The sequence below is a fragment of the Caretta caretta genome, chromosome 25, assembly GCF_965140235.1.
Source record: "Caretta caretta isolate rCarCar2 chromosome 25, rCarCar1.hap1, whole genome shotgun sequence".
Classification (NCBI taxonomy): Eukaryota; Metazoa; Chordata; order Testudines; family Cheloniidae; genus Caretta; species Caretta caretta.
In genome coordinates this window covers 15,379,371-15,402,409 of record NC_134230.1, presented here as the reverse complement: position 1 = coordinate 15,402,409, position 23,039 = coordinate 15,379,371, and the positions used below count along the sequence as shown (strand labels likewise).

The 23,039-nt window shown below is 45.3% G+C and overlaps 1 protein-coding gene across 1 annotated transcript in view; it reads right to left on the bottom strand.

Annotated features, from left to right (window-relative positions):
* Positions 1 to 20,180, bottom strand: part of STK11 (serine/threonine kinase 11) — a 73,470-nt gene extending 53,290 nt beyond the window's left edge. The window contains exon 1 of the mRNA XM_048830518.2: positions 18,591 to 20,180. Coding sequence (XP_048686475.1) covers positions 18,591 to 18,880 — 290 coding nt within the window. The 5' untranslated portion in view covers positions 18,881 to 20,180. The remainder of the gene's footprint in view (positions 1 to 18,590) is intronic.
* Positions 20,181 to 23,039: the final 2,859 nt, after the last annotated feature.

The following is a 23,039-nucleotide window of genomic DNA, read 5'->3' as shown; positions in this document are numbered from 1 at the left end:
GGGAGGAGAGCTTTGTGCAGGCAGCATACCTTTGCGAAAGGTTTAACCTCCAATCACTCAGTAGCAAAACCTGCTGGCAGATTAGCTGTGGCTTTAACAGAGCTTTGAAAAGGTACAAGGGCCCCAAGCCCAGAAAAAAAGGGGTTACAAGCGAAACACACACATGGAAAGTAGGGGAACAATGTGAGCAGTGAAGCCAATCTAAAGGGCCACAAGGTGAGCCTGGACTCTGTCTGAAAGAACGTCTGTCCTGCTAACAAGCAGGACTAAAGCTATTATTCCATTCCACATTCCCCAGGTTCATGGAGCATCTTCTTCTCCAGCAGGCAGAGCCAGCCACCCATGTCTCCACTGTGCATGGGCTATTCCCGTTCACACAGCGGACTTGTACACTGAACCTGTTTTCAGCACAACGGGATTCAACATGGGCCATTCAGGAAACACCATGTAAACTAGACACAATACTTCAAGAAGAGGAGCAGCCCACTTCTTTCTGGTGTTTTCACTGGACTACAAAGGGGACACCCAAAGTTGGACTGAGGGCTCCACAAGCACGTTGCTAGGAAGCAGAGAGCCAGATCCAAGCTGCAGTGTGACACAGTTTGCAGCCACCATCACCCTGGGAAGAGGTGCTGCCTGAGAGAAGGAGAGAATGGAATGCCATTCTGGCCAAGCGCAGCATGGTATACTGGGGTATGGCTTTGCAGACCACACCTCCATAGCCATATCACAGGTTTCCATGGCCTCTTATTTTAAATGGGCAAGTTTTAGTTTGGCCACTTATGGTTGAGGTGAACTACCAGCTGAAAAGAAGTACCATAAGTTCCACACAATTTAACTGTATAGCTAATGTCAATGAGCCTCTTCTGGAGTGAGCCAATGAGTTAAATGTAACAATTAAAGCTCCAAATAATCTACAGCATGGGCAGTTGATTTGTGTTTTTCCACCCAAAGTGGACGACAGAGTTATGCAAAATGATGTTTGTCTTCTATAGAAGAAAACAAGCTTTTCCATTTTTGGATATTCCACTGCCATGTGCTTGTGAACATTTCTGATGAACCTGCCACAAAGGCCCACAATATGCCACAAATCCTAAAAAGAAAAGCAAATCTGCAATAAATTGGAACTGACACAAAGATGACATTATCCTCCCATGCATTAGACAAGTTGCTTGAATAGTCCCAACTAAATCACAGAGACAATATGGCCCTCAAGCTGTGGACAGAAGTTGACAATACAGGGAAATTTTTTTAAGTAGGCTGCATTAACCTTTCCAAGTCTATACATGGTAATGGTATAAGAAGATAGCCCTTAGTCCTACTAAATGTTTGGAAATCAGCAAGTTAAGACTTCTCACTTATTGTAGGGGATACTGGGTAGACTCAATAGACATCTAAAAAGTCTTCACTATGCAGTGATTTAGAAATTTTAAATCAACCTCCCCCTTCCTTCCTTCATTTAAGAGTAGAGCTCTTTCACCCCACTCTAATACTAGTATTCCCACTCAGTGTCCATTAACATGGCCTACAGCTAAAATCACCCTGTGCTTTGACTCTGCCAAATGTCCCAAATGAAGCAAGACTGGATCAATATTTGGAAGAGGATAAACAAGAGCAGAGAACAAACAGGGGTTTGCAGGAGGTGCATAATAGCTGTCAACTCACTCAGCACTGAAGTATCCTGGCATGGTGGTCTGGGAATGTACACACAGGTAGGAAGGGACTCCATGCTACTTAGAGATACACCAACCAAAAATCTGCAGGCCACCATGTCCAAAGTTAGGCACCCAAATCAAAATCTGGGAGCCTAAATAAGCAGCCTTATTTTCAGTGGTAACCAGCACTCAACACCCAGGGATGGATTAGGGTTTTGTGGGGTCCCTGGGCCAGAACAAGTGGGGGCCCCTCCCCACCTTCAGTTGCCTCCGAGCTCCCCTTCCCCCCCGGCACTCCTGCTGCGTAAATGGGGTCAGGGCACAGTGGCTTGCTGGAACGCCAGGCAGGCAGAGCAGGGCAAGCCCCCATGCCCCAGCCTCGCTCCCCAGCTGGAGCACTGGGCAGACAAAGCAGGTCGGCATGTGGGGTCACCCATTTTCCCGGGGCCTCCCAATTGGCCGGGAGCTCTGGGCACAGACCCCGCTGGCTCAGTGGCTAATCCGCCACTGTCACCACCACCTCCTTTTGGATAAGACACAATACAGATCCCAACCACTCATCACTGTAATCTGCAGCCATACAGAGCTCTGTCTCTGTGGAGTCATTTGCAGACTCTGGGCCTAATATCCCACCAATGCACTTTTAAAATAAAGTAATGTAATAATACCACCACCCGCTAGCTCTTACGTAACTCTTTTCCTCGGTACAGAATAAAGAAATTAGTCCCGGTATACATGCTAACATTTCTTGAAATACCCTGCTTAAAATTCCCCAAGAGGCTTTTGGATACAGTATTATTTACATCCCATTCTAAATTGCTGTGCTCTGTCAAACTGCTAATGGGTTCCACCCCAGCAGTGACTGCACTTCATTAGGAGAGGATGCAATTCTACATTTCTGCATCAGTCTGTATAGTGCTTTGGGATCTTTTCAGAAATGCGAAAGAGTTAAGATTATGAACAGAAGTTTTCCTTTTCATGAGCAACCTAGCTGTAACACCGCTCTTTCATTGACAGCACAACCCAGAATTCAACAAGTGGCTAAAGGACAGTTGCTATGACATTGGCCACAACATTGGAAGCTGGCAGCCCATGCCCCTACACAAGTTTAATACAAAACGTTTTGTCAGGGTGCATTTAAGCCAGGTTCAGATTAGTATAAGTCTTCCTGATTTATGTAGCTTCCCTCCCTTCTAGAGTTCACAGTAGGTTTCTGATCTTGCTCCCCAGTTCCTGGGCTCAGCATCTGAAAAGACAGACAGTTCCAGGAACAGGCAGCAAAGTGCCTTCCAGATCTCCATACCAAATTCTCCACAGCTCATCTCCTGAGTGACTTAGCAAGTTAATTGCCCAAAACAATGCCACTGTCTTCATGTGACAGCGTAGTGCAAACCTTTATTTTCTACAGCATCCATAAAAATGGCAAGTTAATCACCTAGTTTTATTTCTTTATACAATGGCCAAAAGACCTCCTAACTTGTATAAAGCTACAGCCACATAAGATGATAAAGAATCAGGTTATCAGTCACTAAGTAGTCAATGTATTAAAGTCAATTTAAGACTAGTAGATACTAATATTCCATAAAAAATATCTAGTAAACCAACGTACGGTTACCTGCAACTGACAGGCTTTAGGACTAGTCTACACTGGCAACATTAAGCCACCTCCATGGGGGTGGCCCCCAGTGCTGAAACTTGCTGCGCTTGGGGGGGTGAGGGGGGTGTTTTTTCACACCTCTGAGCAAGAACATTGCAGCGCTGTGAAGTGCCAGTGCAGACAAGCCCGTAGAAAGAAACCCTAAAGCACTCCCTCTCTCTCCCTACTACTATCGAGAGAGAAACATCTCAATGCTAATGCCCCAGAATATAATCGCTAGGGTTTGTCAAGCTTAGCTTCTCATTCTGTATTTCCACACTGCCAAGCAAATGGAAGGGGACTTACAGGTACCTGGGGTTTCCAATTGCCTTGGCCCCAGAAACCAGTGGAGTCCAATGGCCTAGTTCACTTACGGCACCAGTCATAAGCTTGGTTAGTTTTCTGCTGGCTTGAGGACAAAACCTTAGTAACACATTTCTTGTATTTGGGGAGAAGGGAATGTCGACAGATCCCATGGAGACACCTGCCTGCCTGCCTGCTGCATCCAGCAGAGAAAGCAGGGTGAAGGAACTGGGCTCTGTTGCATCTAGGTTTACAAGCTAGGAATAGACTAGTTCAATACTGTACTGGTCCAGTTAGTGCATGGAAAACACAGAAATGGCTTAGCGCTGTGAAGCATGTGCTTGTCGGAAAGCTGACATATGGCAGGAGGCTGGGCAACCGCTGCTCCAAAGGTTTGAACCCTAAGTGGCTTGTGATGGACTGATGGCTTATGGTACAATTCCAGTGCTGTACTTGATGCATTTACTTCTAAAAATCATAGACATTGGAAACAAACCATGTTCAATAAAGTTTGGGAAAAAAAAAAAGAATCCTGAAAATCCCTCAAGGGTTCACAAGAACTGAGTTGCATCTCCGTGCATGGAGATCCTCACTTGGAAGGTGCTGAGAAAGGGAAGACAGTTTTTTACCTTGAAAGGGTTATAACACACAGTGCCTAGCAGACCTCAAACTCTCTCTTTCAGGAAATATGTAAACATTGCAAGATGCCTGACTGATGCCAGCACACAGAGAGGCAATGCATAACATCAGAGCCAGCTGCATTTTTTACATTCCACCCACCTAAGGGCTGCTCACTAAGATCAAAAGCCAATATGAAAAAAGGTTTCAGAGTAGCAGCCGTGTTGGTCTGTATTCGCAGAAAGAAAAGGAGGACTTGTGGCACCTTAGAGACAAACCAATTTATTTGAGCATAAGCTTTCGTGAGCTACAGCTCACTTCATCGGATGCATAAAAAATTTTTCTTCTTCTATCAGATAACACAAGTAATAGTGTTGAAGACTTGGACTCTGCTTCAGATGGCTGCGCTGATCCAGGAGACAGCAGCAGAGAGGCATGAGGAGAGATATTGCCAAGGCAGTTTCAACAGCTTGGGGGGCAGCCTTTCTTTGCTCAGCTTTAAACCCCAACCGCACAATACCCTAAAGGAGTCTAGCAGTGGCTCACCCCACCCCCCAAAGCACAACTGCACAGTGGAGGATCATATCTCGGGGCTGGTGCTGCTGCCGTGCAGACAAACCATGTAACAATGGAGGAGACCTGTCCTTGATGTCCTTTAGCACGATAAAGTAATCGCAGTGCAAACCTTGGGAGTCACATTCCGTTCGGGTTGATTACTAGTGATGTGTTAGCAAGAACACAGGAAGGACAAGCGAGGGCACTGGCAGCCAGTAGTTACTTCGTCCCCTATACAGACCCCCTCAGTTACGAGTCATTAACCTCTGGCTAATGTGCAACACAGGTTAAAGGTGATCTACAAAGAGTGGTTTCTGTCTTTAAAAAAAAAAGCACCAGGGAACCCTGCAAACAGAATATTTTGAAATAAAAGTCATTTTTATTCCAGAATAGTGTTCACATGGGGAAATTATACTGGAATAATTACAGTGCAATAGTTATTCAGCTACAGTGACACCAGTCATTTTCCCCATGTAGAAAAGCCCTAAGATTTTATCGTCTCTCACCTTCCAAACTTCCGTGCATGGTTACAACAAATGGGCCCTGTTTATGGGACACGGTACAACCAGGCTATTGCTTGCTACAAAGCCAGCTACAGAGAAAAGGCATCTCCAGACCAACATGGTGTATTGTAGCTTTGTTGAAACTAGAAGAATGAGTCATTTGTAAAAATCAAAATGTTGCAATGGTTTCCTAATCATTTTCCAGGGTCAGAATTTGCCTGTATAAGCCTTAGGTAGGCTCCAATGAAGAACACAAAGGTGTATCTGTACTAATCGCTGAGAAGAAGTGGGAACAAGCTAGCCTGAGTGTTACACGTCAACCTTTAGAGTTGGATGTGAGAAAGAGCCCTGGTTTTGTTATCTGGGCAGTGTCTAAGCCAGGCTTGGGTTGATCAGAGCTATAGGCCACATCCCGATTCCAGTTCCTAGGAGTTTTAGCTTTGCTAAAACAGTATATCCAGTAACTTCCTTTTTTAAACTGTGTGCAATGCCAAGAGCAAACCAAGGCCAAGAATCATAGAAACAGGTTAAGGAGGTAGGACTGTTCTCTTGACTCATTCTGTTAAGCAGGAGTTAGAACCCTGTCTAAAACTGCTTATGAAGTACTTTTGACTGAAGCCACATGTACCACATGTCTGCTCCACCAGTTTTTGAGACATGGGCATGAACCTCTGACCAGAGGAACTATGGTGGAGACAGAGAGGGTCCTCCATGAAATGCCAGAAATTGCTCTGCTGGGGAGAACGTTTAGGATGAGTGTATATGTATACGTCTCTCTCCCCGTCCCCCTCCCTCCGAGGCATCAAGGTAGAGATGAACTGAGCTAGAGCCCAAGATTTCTTTCAACTGTAGCATAATGTTTGACTGGTCTTTCCTACCACCTCTACTGCCACCTCTTCCCAGGCCTACCCAAAAGGAGAAGCCAGATTAAGCAGCAGTTTAAGGGCCTCTGGAACAAGTCGGGAAATGGAAGGACTGAATTTACAAAACCATAGCCAGCCAACGTGAACAGAGTCTCAACAGTTGGTCATCTTGTTCCAGGTGACCGTTCCAGCACTTCTTAAAGGGAAATAGTTTATCTTCCTGAAAAAGCTGTATGCATCAAGTGATAATAGCATTTGGTGACATACAATATCAAGCACCGCACTGAAGGTCAGCAGATGCGGGTTCTATTTCCATTCCTATTGCAGGCTATGTCTTTGCCTTCACTAGGAGAAAAGGTCTGTTCTTAGGTTGATGTAAAGAACACAAGGTAAGACTCGTAAAAAGTACAAACTGCCTTGGCTTCACTAGGTTTTTACCTCACGTTAGTTATCATGCATTAGCTAGTATGAGGAAAAATAAACCCCCACACCTTCACCCCAATCCCTAGTAATGATGCACCCTTACTTGCAACAGTGATTTCACATTTTTGCTTTTATCTTAGCGTTTTATACTGCTGTCCACAACTCTCACTCCTCATTTGTAATTAGCCAGCTAGTAATAGCAATGACCCATCAACAGTGCAAATGAACCACTTAGATTCTGTTAAGGTATACCAATAACTGCCCTTAACAGATCTTTCCAAAGAACCCTAAGAATCAGAAGTGCAATCAGCTCTGCTTAAGCAGAGCTTCTTCTCAAAATCATGTAATTGACAGACATTTTCCTGCAATTCAAGGGCAGTTACGGGAATCCCATCTGGGCCCTCTGTCCTTTACCATCACCACCACTTTTTTTTAAAAAAACAAACAAACCCCGCAACTAACCCATGACCGTAAGATAACAAGTTGAAGCTCAGAAGAGTCTGTTTAGTTTACATGTAGATAGATTTGCAAAGTGATGTAGCAGCTCTAATTATAGTCATGACCAAAAGGCTGAAGTAGATTAAATTAGCATGGAAACTGCAGTCAGCATTAGTGTAGGTCTAACAAGTTTCTTCATAATGAAGGGAGACAGGTTGAGAGCTTAGGATAAACAAGTGGAGAATAGGGAGTTTAAAAGACTGCTGGCTGGGAAGGTGAGAGAAAATTAATAATACTGAAGAGGCTCTTAAATGCCCGACGCATGCGATTCATTCTCTCATACTTTCAAGTACTGCTACAAGCATTAAATTAGTCTGCCTCTATCAGGTTAATAAATATGGTACAGTCCTACAGTGCCTTTCAGCCTGAAGCACTCCATGAACTGCACAGTAAGGGCACATCCACACTGCATCTGGGAGAATCTCTTCTTGCTTGGGTCCACAGACTTGCGTTGGACGGGCTCAAGCTAGTGCTCTAAAAATAGCTGTGGAGACATCGTGGTTCGGGCGGGGAAGTGAGGAGGAAAGAGAAAGAAGGGGCGGACTTGAGAACCTACGCTCCAGTCCAAGCAGCAACATCTATGCAGCTGTTTTCTTTAAAGGTACTGAAATGCACCCACCTCTGGTATTGAGACCAATCAGCCAGGCCACTTCCCAGAGGAATGGTTATTCTTAAATTTAGCGAGTGGTGTGATACAAAGCAGTAAGAACAGACAACTGCCAGACTCTGATCACCTACAAATGCACTTCTGTTTCCAAACTTCTCATGGGAGAAACGTCAGTAAGGCATTTGATCCATCCTAGCAATCCTCAAGTTAATGGCAATGGGAAAGAACCTTAGGGAACTGCAAGATCTCTGCACCTGGAACTCCCACCAACATCAGGATGGGCCTAGCTCATCCTGTTCTTCCCCTCAGCCAGGGCAGCAGAGTTCCCTACTCTATGATCTCCTTGTGCTTTTACACTCGTTTAAAAATTTCCAAGCTTCCCTTTCCATTGCTCTGGCTCCACGTCTCCCTCACTTGCTACCATTAAAAAAAAAAAAATTAACATGCAACTTAAATGCAACACAAAGTGCTGGCCTGCTAAACCCAGGGTTGTGAGTTCAATCCTTGAGGGGGCCATTTAGGGATCTGGGGCAAAAATTGGGGATTGGTCCTGCTTTGAGCAGGGGGTTGGACTAGACATCCTGAGGTTCCTTCCAACCCTGATATTCTATGAAGTTTTAAGTTGAGGCCAGAGACCACCACCAATGCTATCTGAAGTATGTGTGCGGGGGTGGGATTCCCCTCCTCTATGGATACTAACTAGACCAATCTGACCCAGACTTATGAAGAAGGGAGAGGGTGAATTTTTGCTTTTGGATTGAACCAGTGGCATACCTGTTTTTTGGGTATTTTTTTTTAACGTATGAGGATATAACCAGACCATCTTAAGAAGAAATTTACACACCCCTTTTCCTCCACTCCCGGCACCAATCAATGGGGCTGGGCACTGTTCAAATCATAATACAGAGGTCCCTTCTGTACACATCCTATTTATCACTATTGCCTGGGCACAATGGTTTATGTCACCAAATTTCCTCTTTAGTGTCAGATTTCCTGAAACCAGTAGATTTGAGACAGGTCCCTCACGTTGTGAATTTGCTTTGTTGTTGAAGTTACACATGCAATATCCTTATACCTAGCAAGTTCATGTGGGCGTCACCTCTGCTTACTGTCACCATGACAAGGCAGACTGCAAGAGTATGGGTTCATGCCAAAATATAAGCAGGGAAGGGAAAAGACAGTCTCTTCTAAAGGGAAGGGTTATGCTATCTCCAGTCAAACTTATTAGACTTGCCCAAATGGATAAGAACACTGACCCATCTGTCCAGTATCTTGCTTCCAGCTGTACCAAGTACTTGATACTTCAGACAAAAGGGAAAAAACCTGTAATGCAGCTAGCTAATTGTCTAATGTACATGATGGGAGGGGGAAGGAGCAAGAAGATGGTGGGAGGGGCAAATTCCTTCCTGACTCCATGCTAGTGAACAGCATATACCTTTAAGCATGAGATGTTAAGGTCCCCGCTACAGTTAATCATAAGCAGCTAATGTGTTTTTAAACCCTAATATCCCTGATCACACCAAGAGCAAAAAATCACGCTTAACACTTTAAAAACATGACATTTTCCCCAGCATAGACAAGGTCTTAGGCAGACACTGCTCTAGGTGGAATGTTTACCAATGCAACCAGGGCCATTCAACCTTCTTAAGAAGTAGTTTGCAGAAAGTCTTAAACTATACCCTAGACAGTAGCAGGATTTGAGTTCAACCTAACCTCCTCAGTAATGAAATTCCACAGGTGAGGACCTTCCACTGAGAATGCCCTGCCCTTAATGAGTTCTGTTAGGCATCCCTGAACACAGGGACAGGTGCTGTTTGCAGATAACTAGGTCCTACCCAATATAGGGTTTTAAAGGTAAGGGGCAGGACCTTGAAATGGACCTGTTGGATGGGGAAGACCACAGAGAGTGACACATATCAGTGTGATGTACTCCATCACTTAGCAGGTGGGCCACTCAGTCAGTTTCTAGGTGACCTTCAGGGGCACCCCAACACAGAGCACATTGCAATACAACATCATTCATAATAAGCTATAATGAGCCCACATGTAGACCGACTGAAAGTTGTCAGCGAGCAGCAATCAATCTTCTTTCGCTTGCCCCTTGAGAGGTGGGAGGCCCTTCTGCTCACTTTAACACTAGCTTATCAAGCTGGAGCTACAGGCAAGAATTGCTTTCAGATATAACAGAAAGCAGTAGAAAGGCAAATTATGCCTTTCCGCTATCTGGTCCACAAGGTATTTCTGTTAGTTTATAAATAGGTTTAACCCTGTTAAGATTTCGTTGTAAGGGGTTGCCAGTATTGATGAAGAATGATGAATCATTCATTTACTTTTTTCACGAGTGTACAGCTACATTGGTATTTATCCACATGGCTTTTGTGACCCAATGAGGCCCCAGGAGATTTTGCTTTGAAGTACAAGTTAACTTTTCCTTTTTCCTCTTGACAAAACAAACTAAAGTTTATTGGCTACTAACCCAAAAGTTAACTAAAATCAGTTTTTAAACCATACTAAAAACAATCTTGCTATCTGCAAGGACACAAGAAGATTATATTTTAACATTTCACTCAATTGCAACAATAATGGACTGGTCAGTGTTACTTTTGTTTTTAATCATATTCACTTTTCAATTCTCATGCGCTAGCCTAGTGCTATAGCTTTTAGCCAGCAAACATGGGAGTGGAACATTTACAAATGTGCAAAACTTCATTTTCCCCCTCCCAAATATATGTACCATCAATATTGAGTTTTCCAAGAACAGGAAAAGATTCTGATGTAAGCTGATAATTGTTATAATTCAAGGTTCTTTTGACCTCCTCTTTGAAGTCTGATTTCAGTATTATCCTTGGAATGAACATACACCTGCTAAAACACCATAAACAAATATAGGAAACATCCTTGCAGCCACAGTTTAGAGACTAGGCACCTGAGCCAAAGTCCAGTGAGTCAATGGAAAGGCTTCCACTGAAGTCAGTGGACTTTGGATCAGCCCCCATAAGCATTACTGACAGTTGCCATGTCCTAAAGGAATAAAGAGTGAATCACTCCATAAAGTTGCAAAACCATCCTCAGAATCAGGAAAAGCAAGCCCGCACTAAACCAGAAGCGTCTAGCTGCAAACATATAGGAATCGTTTCTTTAAATTAAAGAATTCACAGTAAGATACAAGACTCTTTGGTATGTATGTGGAATGAGGTTGGAGAGGATGAGAAAGGAAATTGCAAAATTAGGGGTGAAAGTTTATTTACTCCAGATGAAAACAGGTAAAGAATCAAAACTAAATTTTTGATCTATTCTCCATGTTCTTTTACAGATCTTCCTTTAATTTTTTTCTGGCTACTATTAAGTTTTTCTTGTCAGCTGAGTAAGGAACTGCTTTAAAGAAATGGACTTTTAGCAAACATGAACAATCTTATGCAGAAGATGAGTGGAGGATCAAACATGTTAGAGATGCAAGAGACTTCTGATCAATAAATCCATATTCCCGCAAATGCAGGTAAAATCCTGATAAGGTAGGTATTCAGATGCTTGACTAAGATCAAGTGAAGGAATACTGAAGGGTCACAGCAGAGCTGCACATTGCAGAGCTTGGTAGACCAAGAGTCTATCAAAAATTTTATCGTGTTTGAACACTATTGTGAACAATTCAGTTAGATGACCCTGACTTAGTGGTCAGCTTAAACTAGAGCAAATCATGTTCAGCATCACATTCTTCCTTGATCAGAAAGAAATGTGTTTGAATACGATACAACTTTTGTAATCTAGACAGGTCCAAAGAACATATTTCTACTAGATTTAGAATGGCTTTGCATGTGAATGTAGTAATAGAAAATCATGTCAGCCTCAGAAACTCAAATTCTCCATTTATCCAAGGAAGAAATACAGCTTAACAGGTACAGTGCAAACTTTCTCACACTGCCAGCTGCATGCCTCAACCTGATCTCAAGGTGAGCCTGTGAATGAGAGGAGAGTTCAGACTCATTAATCCTTGGTGTCTTCCAAAAATTGCTAACAAGAGGAGTGGAGGGGACAATTAATGACAACTGTGGAGATTGTTGGTGAGACATGGATGTTTGCTTTCTAGCCAGTCATTTGGCAAGTGTTTACATCATAAATACAAAAAAGAACTTTTCCCCCCGTTACAGGAGCTTCCAGACAAGATTCAATGTGACTAACCAGGCTGCACACCAATCAGCAAAGCAGGATCAGTCACTTCAGAAGCGCTTTTTTTTTTTTTTAAATCATACACAAATCAGTTACACCATACAAAGGATTTCCCCTCCAACCAAAGTAAAGTGCATGATCTGCTGCAAACTGCTTTTACCTATCGCCAGTGAAAACCTCACCACTGAGAAAAGCTAAGCCTGGCAGATAATTGGCATTAGCCCCCCTTTTTGGTTGCTGCAGACGCTGCTAATGCAGGAAGCCTTAAGACTTCTTTTCCAAACCCACCAATCCATCACTGGGAGCTCTCCCCCACTGCAGCTCACCACCCTTTGCTTAACTGTTTTTCTGCCCATTTTTTATGCTTCTAACATTTGGGTAGGACTGAACCAAAGGCACGATAGTACAGTATACAAGGAGCCCAAGCTTGGGGACAACTGCAGGAATATTACGGTCTGTGACAGCGGGGGCTCTGAGCCCTGCAGAAACAGATGCCCTCCTCCTTCAGGAAGTGCACATAAGCACCTGATCGATGCACATAAGCAGTTTGAAGCTGCAGAGACCTCAGAAGCAGCCGTCAGCCTTCTACGCCCCAGGCCACACTGCAGTACAACTGCTGATTCATTTTAGGAGGAGGAAAGAATAGAAGAGGCAGCTCAGGAACAATACTACTGACCTAAAAACTTTGCTGTGGTTGAATAGGTTTGACTCATTAGCCCCATTTTGGAGATAGAAACCCTTATCACACAGGTTCTCATGAGAGAGAGGGGATAGGCCAGGCTCTATTAACATGAACACAGATTTAGCACAGGGGGATACTGTTTTGTATTGCATGGTCAACAATGACCTATCGTCTTCCCAAGCTTTAGTCCCTTGCATGCTCCCTCTCCTGCAGCAGCCCAGGCCATGTTCTTAGTATAGCGCTATTGCCACCATTCCCCACCCTCAACTGCGATACCAAGGAATACCCACGGCTGTTTCTGTGCCTCTTTACTGAGCTGTATTTGGAGGCCTGACGGGTTAACACTGAAATACAGGTACAAAGTGTTCCAACAGCCACTGCTAAACACAGTGATCGGATCCTGACAGCTCTCATCTTCCCAGACGTTTAAGCACCAGAAATGGACTAGCATATAAGCCTGCACAGGCAGATCATCTACTCAGAGCTCGACAGATTTCTTCCAGCTCTAACTTCTGTGTGCGCCTCTGGGAGGAATCCTAGAAAAGGGTTAAGACAGCGGGATTCTTTTTCCTTACTAGCTGCAGGCGCTGACGCACCCCACACCCTCTGTCAGCGTTAAGTGTCTGATGTTACAAACACATGCTCATGGAGCAACCACCCCCGGGAGTTCTTCTTTTGACACACGAGGTAGAGGGTCCCACTATTTCACAGCTAAATCCAGGCATCTGGCTTCAAATAGGCTGACATGCAGGTTCAGGCACCGAAGCCTTTTCTGACTTACCTAAAGAACAAAACTTGCGATTTGATGGTGCATTACAAGCCAGCTTTAGACAGCCACTAAGTGCAAAATGCATGACCTATTGCAGGACGCTAACAGGTGCCCAGCCCCGTTATAGGCTGCTGCCCACAAGACAGGGTTGACAGGCTCTTGATTTGTCAATCAAAGCAGCAAGTGGTCACATTGCTCGCTGACGTACCCATTTCAAACCCTGAGGGGTTTGTAACGAACAAGGTATTCAAACCAGAATGTGATTGCTGAGCATGGTAAGTACTGTACAGGACGCCTGGGACATGCACAGAAAGTCCCAAGCACTTAATTAAGTGAGAGACTATTAAGGTTTAGTTTTATTAAACTTGTGCTGCTGGAGACAAATAAGTGTCTGGTTTTCTTTCACCTATTTTAGCATCCCTCCTAAGCTCACCCTTTGTATTAGCTGGGGTAGCAGCTAACCACAACACGGTCTGGAAGAACAGGCCACGCCAAACCTTTCCCCACACAAAATGGGATGCCCACCATTACACACAGCGGAGTTTAGACCCTCAAGATCCCCATCAGGATCTATAGGAACCTTAAAAGATCATTTGCCATGAGCAGAATGATGAACCAGAGCAGGGGGAGGACAAATCGCTCAAAAGACTCAAATGAACATTTGAGGTCACAGCTTCTGGGCCCATGAAGCTCCTGTGGTAGGAGACAAAATTACAAGACTTATTCTTGCCACGTAAATGAATCAGGGACATGTATTAACAGCCTTGGACATTAGCCAGAAACCATTATTTTAAAAAAAAAAAAAATAAGTGTAGACAGGATTAAACTGTGTGTTAACAGTCAGACTCACATGTTGTAACCAGGTCCGACAGCATGATTGTTTTATGATGGGATTTTAGAAAGGGCTCTAACTTCACCCAACTGCAGCCATGATAGGGCACCAGGTTACAATATAATTGTGCCAAACTGTAATAACATGGTTTGATTAGGAGTATTATGGCTTGGGCCCATTTGCACAATCATATTAGAGGACAGTGCTATGGCCAGCAAGAAATCAGGGCTAGAGCATGGCCATTAGCATCGTTGGCTTATTCACCACTGCGAGGACAGTGCCTATATTGCAACTTGGTGCCCAGACAGCATATGTAGGACAGATGTGCCCTTAAAACTCAAGCAAGTAAGGGTCTCTTAGCACTGACAAGTCAACCTTACCGCAGGAACGTTCTGTACAGTCTCCCCAGGTCCCCAGACACCGTGCCAAGACACTTGCAACATCATACATTTAGAGTCCTTGGTCTAGCTGGAGCAAAGACCCATAATCGTGCCATCATGCAGTTATTCTGTGCTGGGGACAAACACCCAGTAGAGATTCAACTGGGAGCACTACACTCATTGACACTTCATACATTCTTGTGTTTACTGGAGGTGAACAGATGCAAGGTTTCTACAGTTCTAAATCTCCCACTTACTGCTTGTGTCACTCAGCTATTACTTTGCTATCCAAACTCAGTTATGCTTGAATTTGAAAGTCCAGTTGCAAAGTGCCATATTATCTGCTAAATGCAATGCATCCATGTCAACCCTTACTTTGCTTGGAGGAGCCCTTTGTCTGCATGCATCAATGGGGGCATGGAAAGGGAAGGAATAGTGTGCAGTGGTCTGGTCCTGATGCCAGAGGAAGGGAGAGATTTTGCTCTCAAATGGCTTTAGCTAACAACCGGGATGCTTTAAGGTTAGATAACTAAAGTCACAGCCAGATCAAACTTTTGCCCAGCAGCAGACTGCCCCATGGTTAAGGAGACAAATCAGGAACTTCACCAGTACATCTGCAATAAAATCTACGAGCCTTTTACAACCTTTTGACCCCTCTTCCCCAAAAATAGAAAGCAGTGATGCAGGGGTGAGGTTGGAAATACAATCCCTGTGCTCTATGAACAGCGCATGTCTCTCATTATGACGAACACAAGAGAAATCTCAAGGCAAGTTAATTTTAGACCCCCCCAGGATTAACAAGTCACAGTCTCCTTGATCTTAAGGGGTCACACACTACATCCACCTTTGACAACAGATGTTTAAGGACTATTTCTGATATCCTTTGACATTTTGGGAATCTGATCCACTATGCAGAGAGAGGCAGTGCTCTTCACCCAGTTCTTCACTGGGATTGGTTGATTACAAAAAAAGTTGTAAAGAATTTAAAGTATTAACTTTGTAATGAATGCTGTGCTGGTGAATGGTGTTAGATCAACATTTATCCCCACAGCAGGTAAAGGGAAAGAGTGCAAGCCAAGCCTCTCTTCCCCCCAGTTGTGTGCCTCAACCTCATCTGGAAGATGTTATATCTCTAGGGAGGAGAAGGGAGTTCAGTCCCTGTAGCCCATTCTATCTTGGGCCTCTCTGGTGAGGCCAAAAGAGACCAGCTAATGCTAGTCACAGACGTGACTTCTGTGATGTGGACACCTGCCCAATGGGAATTAGGCCAAGACCAAACTTAGGTCAAATCAGCCACTGAGCAGCGATCAGGCAGCAGCAAGTTTCAGGACATACCAAACTGAACCACATACAAACTGCTAATCAGGAGGTTAGAGGTTCTGTATCCTAAGCTAACCGCTCAGAGCAATTCAGTCCTTTTTAAGCATTGTTGGCACATATCCAATGGGACAATTACTACTCAGCTCAGAGCAATAAGGGGGAAGTCTGCCTATTAACTATGGGCCCAATCACAAAGGGTCTGCAGAGCAAACAACTGCAAGTGTGCCAACAACACTGGGCCAACCGTGTTCTCATTGAACCACTCCTGCACGGTTTATGAGTAGGCACCAATATATTTAAAGTTACAGCTCAAACTATAGACAGACTCATTCATTCTCATAATCTTGGAGTAAGGAAGTGGAATCTTGTCAGGATGTGTCAGAGAGGTTAGCTTTAGTTTAGAAAGTGGACTAATAACCATTCTGTAGCATGTGAATAGCTCATTGGGGTAAACAGTTTAAATCACATTTAAAGTAAGGCTGCTCAAATCTGAAGTTTTAATGGAGTTTGGCTGGATAGCATGACTGGAACCAAGCCACATTAGAACAGTGTTCAGATGCAGTGCTATTGGGGTTAGGTCACTACTGGGATTTGGTCCCCACCCATGCTGCCCAGCCAGATCATCCCATATCTCTACATGCTGCCGCAACAAGCCTTGAGCACAAAGTTTAAACTGGTGGAGACTGATCTAAAAGACAAGATGGAACAAGTGGATGGAACAAACGAGTGGGGGAGGGAAGAAAAGGTGATAAAAAGCACAGTTAGCACAGTTCTAGAGCTAAAATAGACCCTTGCTAGAAGACTGAAGTGAAAGTCTGACTCCGATACAGTGCTTTGGAACTATGGCTAGTAATAGCCTGCGGCAACTGAATAGACAGCCCATGCTGGTCACATAAATTAAAATATCTTCTGGCCAGACTGCTCTGATAACTAAACAAGCTAGATAAAACTGAACAAAAACATCCACAGAGAAGCTGAAAACAGTAAACAGGACACAGGAGATTTCTACATCGAAGTTTGGGGGGAGCGATAGCTCAGTGGTTTGAGCATTGGCCTGCTAAACCCAGGGTTGTGAGTTCAATTCTTGAGGGGGCCATTTAGGGATTGGTCCTGCTTTGGGCAGGGTGTTGGACTAGATGATCTCCTGAGGTCCCTTCCAACCCTGATATTGTGTGATTCTTTTCAGAACAAGGCCTCTTCCACAGTTGCCCTCCCTCATTAAGCTGATAGGTTAATTCAGGGAATTCTTATGAACTGAGAGGGAGGAGCTTTTAAAATAAGTTTAATTAAGGAGAAGGCAGCCTTTCTGTTCTTCTGGAGACATTCTGGATGTAACTGGAGAACTTGGGGGGAGGGGGAGGAGGAGAGAAGGGGACAAAGTGATACACATGCCTCTACAGGGGAAAAAAAACAAGAAATGCACTGCAGGAAACATTTTATTACACATTAACCAGCAGTTTACTTTTATAATGAACTGGAGCCAGCACAGCAAAGTCCCCCTGTTTGATTTCATTATGCGGTAGCTGAACCTATTCACTCTGTACTCTCAAGGTTAGAAGGTAAACCTGAAGAGCTAATCGACAGAAGGCCTAATACAGGATGAAGTATCATCCAGCTAATCTTAAAAAACAAACACACCCCACACACCAAAACATGAAGAGTCCACTAGGTCAGGGCTCTACACACAGCATGCAGCAGCTGCATGCTGAACACCAGAAAAATCACAAGAGACGTCTAAAACATCTTGCAAGTGTTCCTCCTACTTCAAGATAAGCTATTGCAATTAATTCTTTTTGGCGGCAGCAGAGTCTTGGTCACTCCAGATAAACAATCATATCTTGCATGGCTATACTGAGCAGTTTGTTGTGGAAAACGCAGTGGTCTCTGAAGGGTCATTGCACGTTAAGTGTAACTTCAAGAAATGGAAAGAAAAATGAACAATGCTTGCTAATGAAACAGACCAGGTTTATCCCTACAACATACTTTAACTACTTTGCAGGACGGTGTGTGCACAAACACCTACCAACACATAACTTCGCTCTCACTTAAAGTGCTTTAACCAAAAATCTTGAGGGATGTTTTAAACAAAACAAAAGCAAAAAACAAAAACAAAGGGTGGGCAAGTTTCATCCCCATTTTACAGATAGAGAAACTGACTGAGACAGAGAGATAAGTGACTTCCCAAGGTCATACTTATCAATAGCAGATCCAGGACTAGATCCCAGGTCTCCTGATGCACACTGGGTGCAAATGCACTGGATCATGCTGCCACCTATGTAATAGGTACCTAGGCATATAACAATAGGTCCTTAGGGCACAGGCCGCTAAGTGCAATGCACACTGATAATACTACATAATGTACAGGACTAGGCAGAGTTTGTTTTAATTATACAACCTTGGTTAGATCAAGTGAGCACCATGCAATTAGCCATGTGCCTCTTTTGTATAAGACTTTAGAAACACGGGTTGTTCTTTCTGCTCTGACATGTGAGGGAACCCCTAACATGCCAATTTTTACACAAGTAGAAACATTTGCTCCGCCATGCCTCTCAGATGAAGCTTTCTTTCCCTGTTCCCCACAGTCGTGTGGTATTTGAGAGCCACTCTTCACCCCACAATTGGTTGCACTTCAAGGGGAAGCAACTCTTGCATGTGTATAGTTCGTAAACCTCTTTCAAAACATAAGACTATACACAGTGTTGTACAAAATACAGAATGCCAGCTGGAAAATACTGACCAAAGTTAACCTTTTGATTATTAGCTACAGGAATCTCATACTCACTTTTTAACATTTGCCTCCCCATTGGGGATCCTGCGGAGTTTCTTCTTTTTTAGGATTTTGACAGCTCTCCTACAGAGGGTTTCAGAGTCCAACATCTCCTTGACTTTGCCATAAGACCCTTCTCCAAGTAAGTCCCCCATTAGGTATTTGCCAATGAGCTTGGCCCTTTTGCGCCGTGGCTGGTAGATTACTTCCGTGGAGTCAATGCGATGGATGAACGTGTCCATCCCCACAGACATCAGTTCACTCTCTGCAAACATACTCAGCTCCTGCGGCTCCTCCACATCCATCCTAGATTATGTTCCTTAACCTGTTTTCCTTAAGTGCTCAGGATTTTAATCCGGTTCTTTAATTTCCAACGCTCCCTTTAACTCCTTCTTGAAATAAAAGTTATCCAGAAGATTGTACGAACATTAATTTTAAAAAAAACACTATTAGCTGCTTCCAGCCAAGGGTCCTACAAATTCCAGTGCCTGGTTCCAATAACTCAATGTCTCATTAATAAAAACAAAAAAGTCTCACCAGGTACTTTCTCAGTTTGGATTTGTTTTACTTTTGACCTGATCCCACCACTTGGGTTCTTTCAGGTCAACCTGTTCTCGCTTGTCCTTCAGCTGGGTCACAAACTGGTTCTTAAGTGCTAGGTCATCCTCTAGGACTTTAGAACCACAGATAACAAAAAGATGGTCAAGTCTCTTTCATGACTTTCCATTACTAGCAGGTCATGGTTCCCAATTCCAAACTGCGAACTGCAGGGTCATTTACTCTCCCCTGATACCCTCACCTCCCAGGTAGGAACTCGGATGGTTTTCTCAGCCGTTTGGTAGCTGGAACGAAGTTTCTTGGAAGGCGTTTTCAACACCTATTCTAATTTCTTCTCTTTCCCCCCCTATGAAAGCTTGAGGCCTTCTGCGCTTATCAAAACCTCCCAGGGGCATCCTTCAACCACTTGGATTGTGCCTGACACATGATGTGTCACCACCACTGGTCTAGGTGTCAGGTAGACAACACAAATCCTATTAAAACTTCACCCAGCCTGTCCACCCCTCCTTAAAGTGTGATAGGAGGAATGGGCTCTTTCCCCCTTACAAGACCTCAAAACACACCCTTAGTGAGAGATCACTCAGGAGATGCTAATGCTGCTGAGATCTTTCTTCCCATTTACAACCCCCACAAGACTCCCCACAGGTGTCAATCAGGAAGGACTGATCCAGCTAATTTCTCCCCCCCCCGACTGTCACCACACAGCAGCCCCCCCACAAAAAGGGGCAAAAAATGAACTTCCCCAGTACACCCAACCCAAAAGGAGTTAACCTCCCCCAGCCCCCCCAAGAGGAAGCTGGCCTTTAACCTCCAAAACGCACCCAGCCTCCCCCCTCAACAGGGGATCAGTCGGGGGGAGTGCACCGTCCCCCCCTTGCAGGACTTCCCCCCCCGACAGGAGATCAGTTGGGGGGGGGGGGAGCTGGCCCGACACAGAGATGGGAAGGAAGCTGTGGCTACTTGTTTCCCCCCCCCCTCAACGGCCTTCCCTGAACAGAGGGCCCCGGTCCCCCTACCCAAGCCGGAGCTCTGCCGGGGGGCCCGATCCCCCTACACGGCCCAAGGGGACCCCCCCCAGGGGGCACCCCGCCCCCGCCTCTCCCCCCGGCCCTGTCCCTGGTGAGAGGCCCCGGTCTCCCCGCTCTCCCCACCCCCTCCTCACTTCCGAGCGCTCCGGGCCGCCTCACCCCCGCCTCCTCCAGCCGCCGCAGCTAACACGCCGCCGCCATTTTGTTTACCTCCCTCCCCACCCTCTAGCTCCCGTCCCGCTACCTCCCTTCCCCACTCCAGGGCCTCACGCCTCCCGAGCGACCGACGTGCCCTCCCATTGGCTACGGCCTCAGCCCCGCCTCCGCGTTCTCCTCCTCTGATTGGCCGGTAGGGGTGGGGGTGGGGTCGACCAGGTTTCCTTGCTTCCGATTGGATCGTTTCATTTAGTGTTCTCTCCCCACCCCGCCTCCGGCTGCAGTGGAGGGTTTTAATAGGCTGGGAGAGGCCTTCAGTCATACCCGAAGGGTGGGGCTCGCGTGGTGGACCTGTGGGGTGGGGCAGGTGAAATGACAGAGGGCAGAGAGCAAGGGTCAGAGGGCAAAGGGCAAAGGGGAGAAGGATTTGGGTATCACCGGGAGAGACAGGTGGGCCTAACTAGGTGGGCTGCCCTCCCTAGGGGGCTGCGTGACCAGGGAGCTGCCCTGTAGGCTGCTGGGCTGGGCTTTACTAGCTCCCTGGCCCATGGCTGCTGGCTCTCCCCATCCTGCCTCACACAGGCTTGCCCCACATCCAGCCAGCTCGCGTGGTGAGCAGGGCCCAGGTGATGCTGGCGGGCAGAGGGGAGCACGTGGAAGCATTTGCGGCCTCTGAAGATGCACCACCTCAGTTGGGAACTCAGCACCTGGGCTAGGTGCGCTGCTGGATTCCCCGCTGACCTCTCGCATAGCAGCATCCACACATAACGCTTTCTGCCATCTTCAGTTGGCCAGGAGGCTCTGTCCCAGCCTGGTGGACGATGACCAGGCCTTTGGTGTCCCACCTACTTCCGTCTGGACTATAGCAATGCCACGCTTGGCATGAAGCCATCCACCCTTAGGAACTGCTGGTTAGTGCAAAACACTGCAGCACATCTGATCAACATGGGGTACTGCAAGCACATCAGACTTGTTCTCTGCTTTCTATGCTGACTTCTTATAGAATATAGGGTGAGCTTCAAGACGGTCCATGGTCTGGACACAGGGCAGCTAAAAGGGCCTAAAGCTCTGGAATGGAAACCGTGGTAACATCTCCGCTCCTGTGGCACAATGGAACTTTCCACAATGAGGGTAAAGCACGTCTGTGCAGGAGACAGAGCTTTCTCCGGGCCCAATCCAAGACCAGATTGTGGAACAAACTCCACCAGGAATTAATAATCATCTCAAACATCACCACCTTCTGTTCCAAGGGCAAAGTGCACTTTTCCAACCTGCCTTCTTTAATATAAACCCAGAGCAGTGTGTATGTTAAAAAAAATATCAAAACCCTGGATTGCACACACAGTTGTCTCCATGAGAAAACAGCAAGAACAACTCGCACGTCAGATATTAGTCATACCACTTAATGAATGACTGAAAAGTGCTCAGGTACTGTGGTGATGAAGGTGGTATGAGAACCTTCATAGAATAGATAGCCTGTCTAAGGGCATTCCTGTGGACTGCGTAAGGCACTTGGATATGTGCATCCATGTAGGTGATTTGGCAGGAGCCTGGAAGGCACACCTTAATCCCCATTAAATAAAGACTGTGTCAGAAGCCAACCTCATCTTTGACACAGAGGGGACAACAGGTCCCAGCATGAAGTGTAGCATCTGCACAGAACAAGATACAGAGTTACCAACTCTTGGCATTTGGGTGCTTTTCTCAAAGCCCCTGCTCCTGGAGTCCTGTGATTACATGAGAATCTCAGTTTTCATTTTTTAAAAGTAAGTTTGTAGCCAGAAAAAATCTAACAACATGACCTCTGAAGGCTACAACACCAGAAGAAAAATAACAAGAACCCCACAATTGTTAATTTAAAAAAAATCTCTATTTTTCAGGCCTAGCTGATGATTTTTGAACACTTGAGATTGCAATTCTGAAGATATAGCCCTTCTTGCTGGGATGAGCATTGCCTCCATGCTATAGATGAACATTGTTCTCTTATCCTGATTGCTCTCCTGTGACTCCATCCTCTGTGGTCTCCCTGAGTCCTAGCTCCCCAGGCTATGCAGGATGCTACATCTTTCCTTCTTGGACGCACCAAAAACAATAATTCCATCATCCCCAAACTCAAGCCAACTCCACTGGGATCACTGCAGCACCTAGTGCCTTACTTGTTTTTAAAACCCTCCACGGAGTTGCTCCAGCCAACCTTACGGAGGTTGTCTCTCTATATTTCCTCCCTTTTTCCTGCTGGCTGACTAAAATTGAACTCATCTGTTCCTCCAAACAATCTGGCCACTGTTGGTGAGATCTGCAGAGGAGAAGGCTCTCACACCATCTGAGACACCCCATATGCTGTTGTGGTAATTATGCATATGAACATAGGTGCAGAATGGAACACACTTGTAAGGCACTTTCTTTTTAAAAACATCCTAAAATGTCTTTGGGACCAATGTGATGACATCAAGGTACAGTGTGTAAATAGGATGGTCGGCCAGCCAGCAAGTCTTTCAGTAGCACAGTCAGCGCTGGTACTCTCAGGCCAGGGCAGAAAGCCTTGTGTCATTCGGCTCAGGGAGAGCTTTGTTTAAGTAAGAACTAAAGGCCTGATTTGGCTCTCTCACTGCTGTAGGTTCGGAGTAACTCCATTGAAGTCAGTAGAATTACATTGGCATGACAGGGAAATCAAGCCCTTAGGATTCAGCCAATAAAATGCATTGTGCTGCTGGGATTTTTG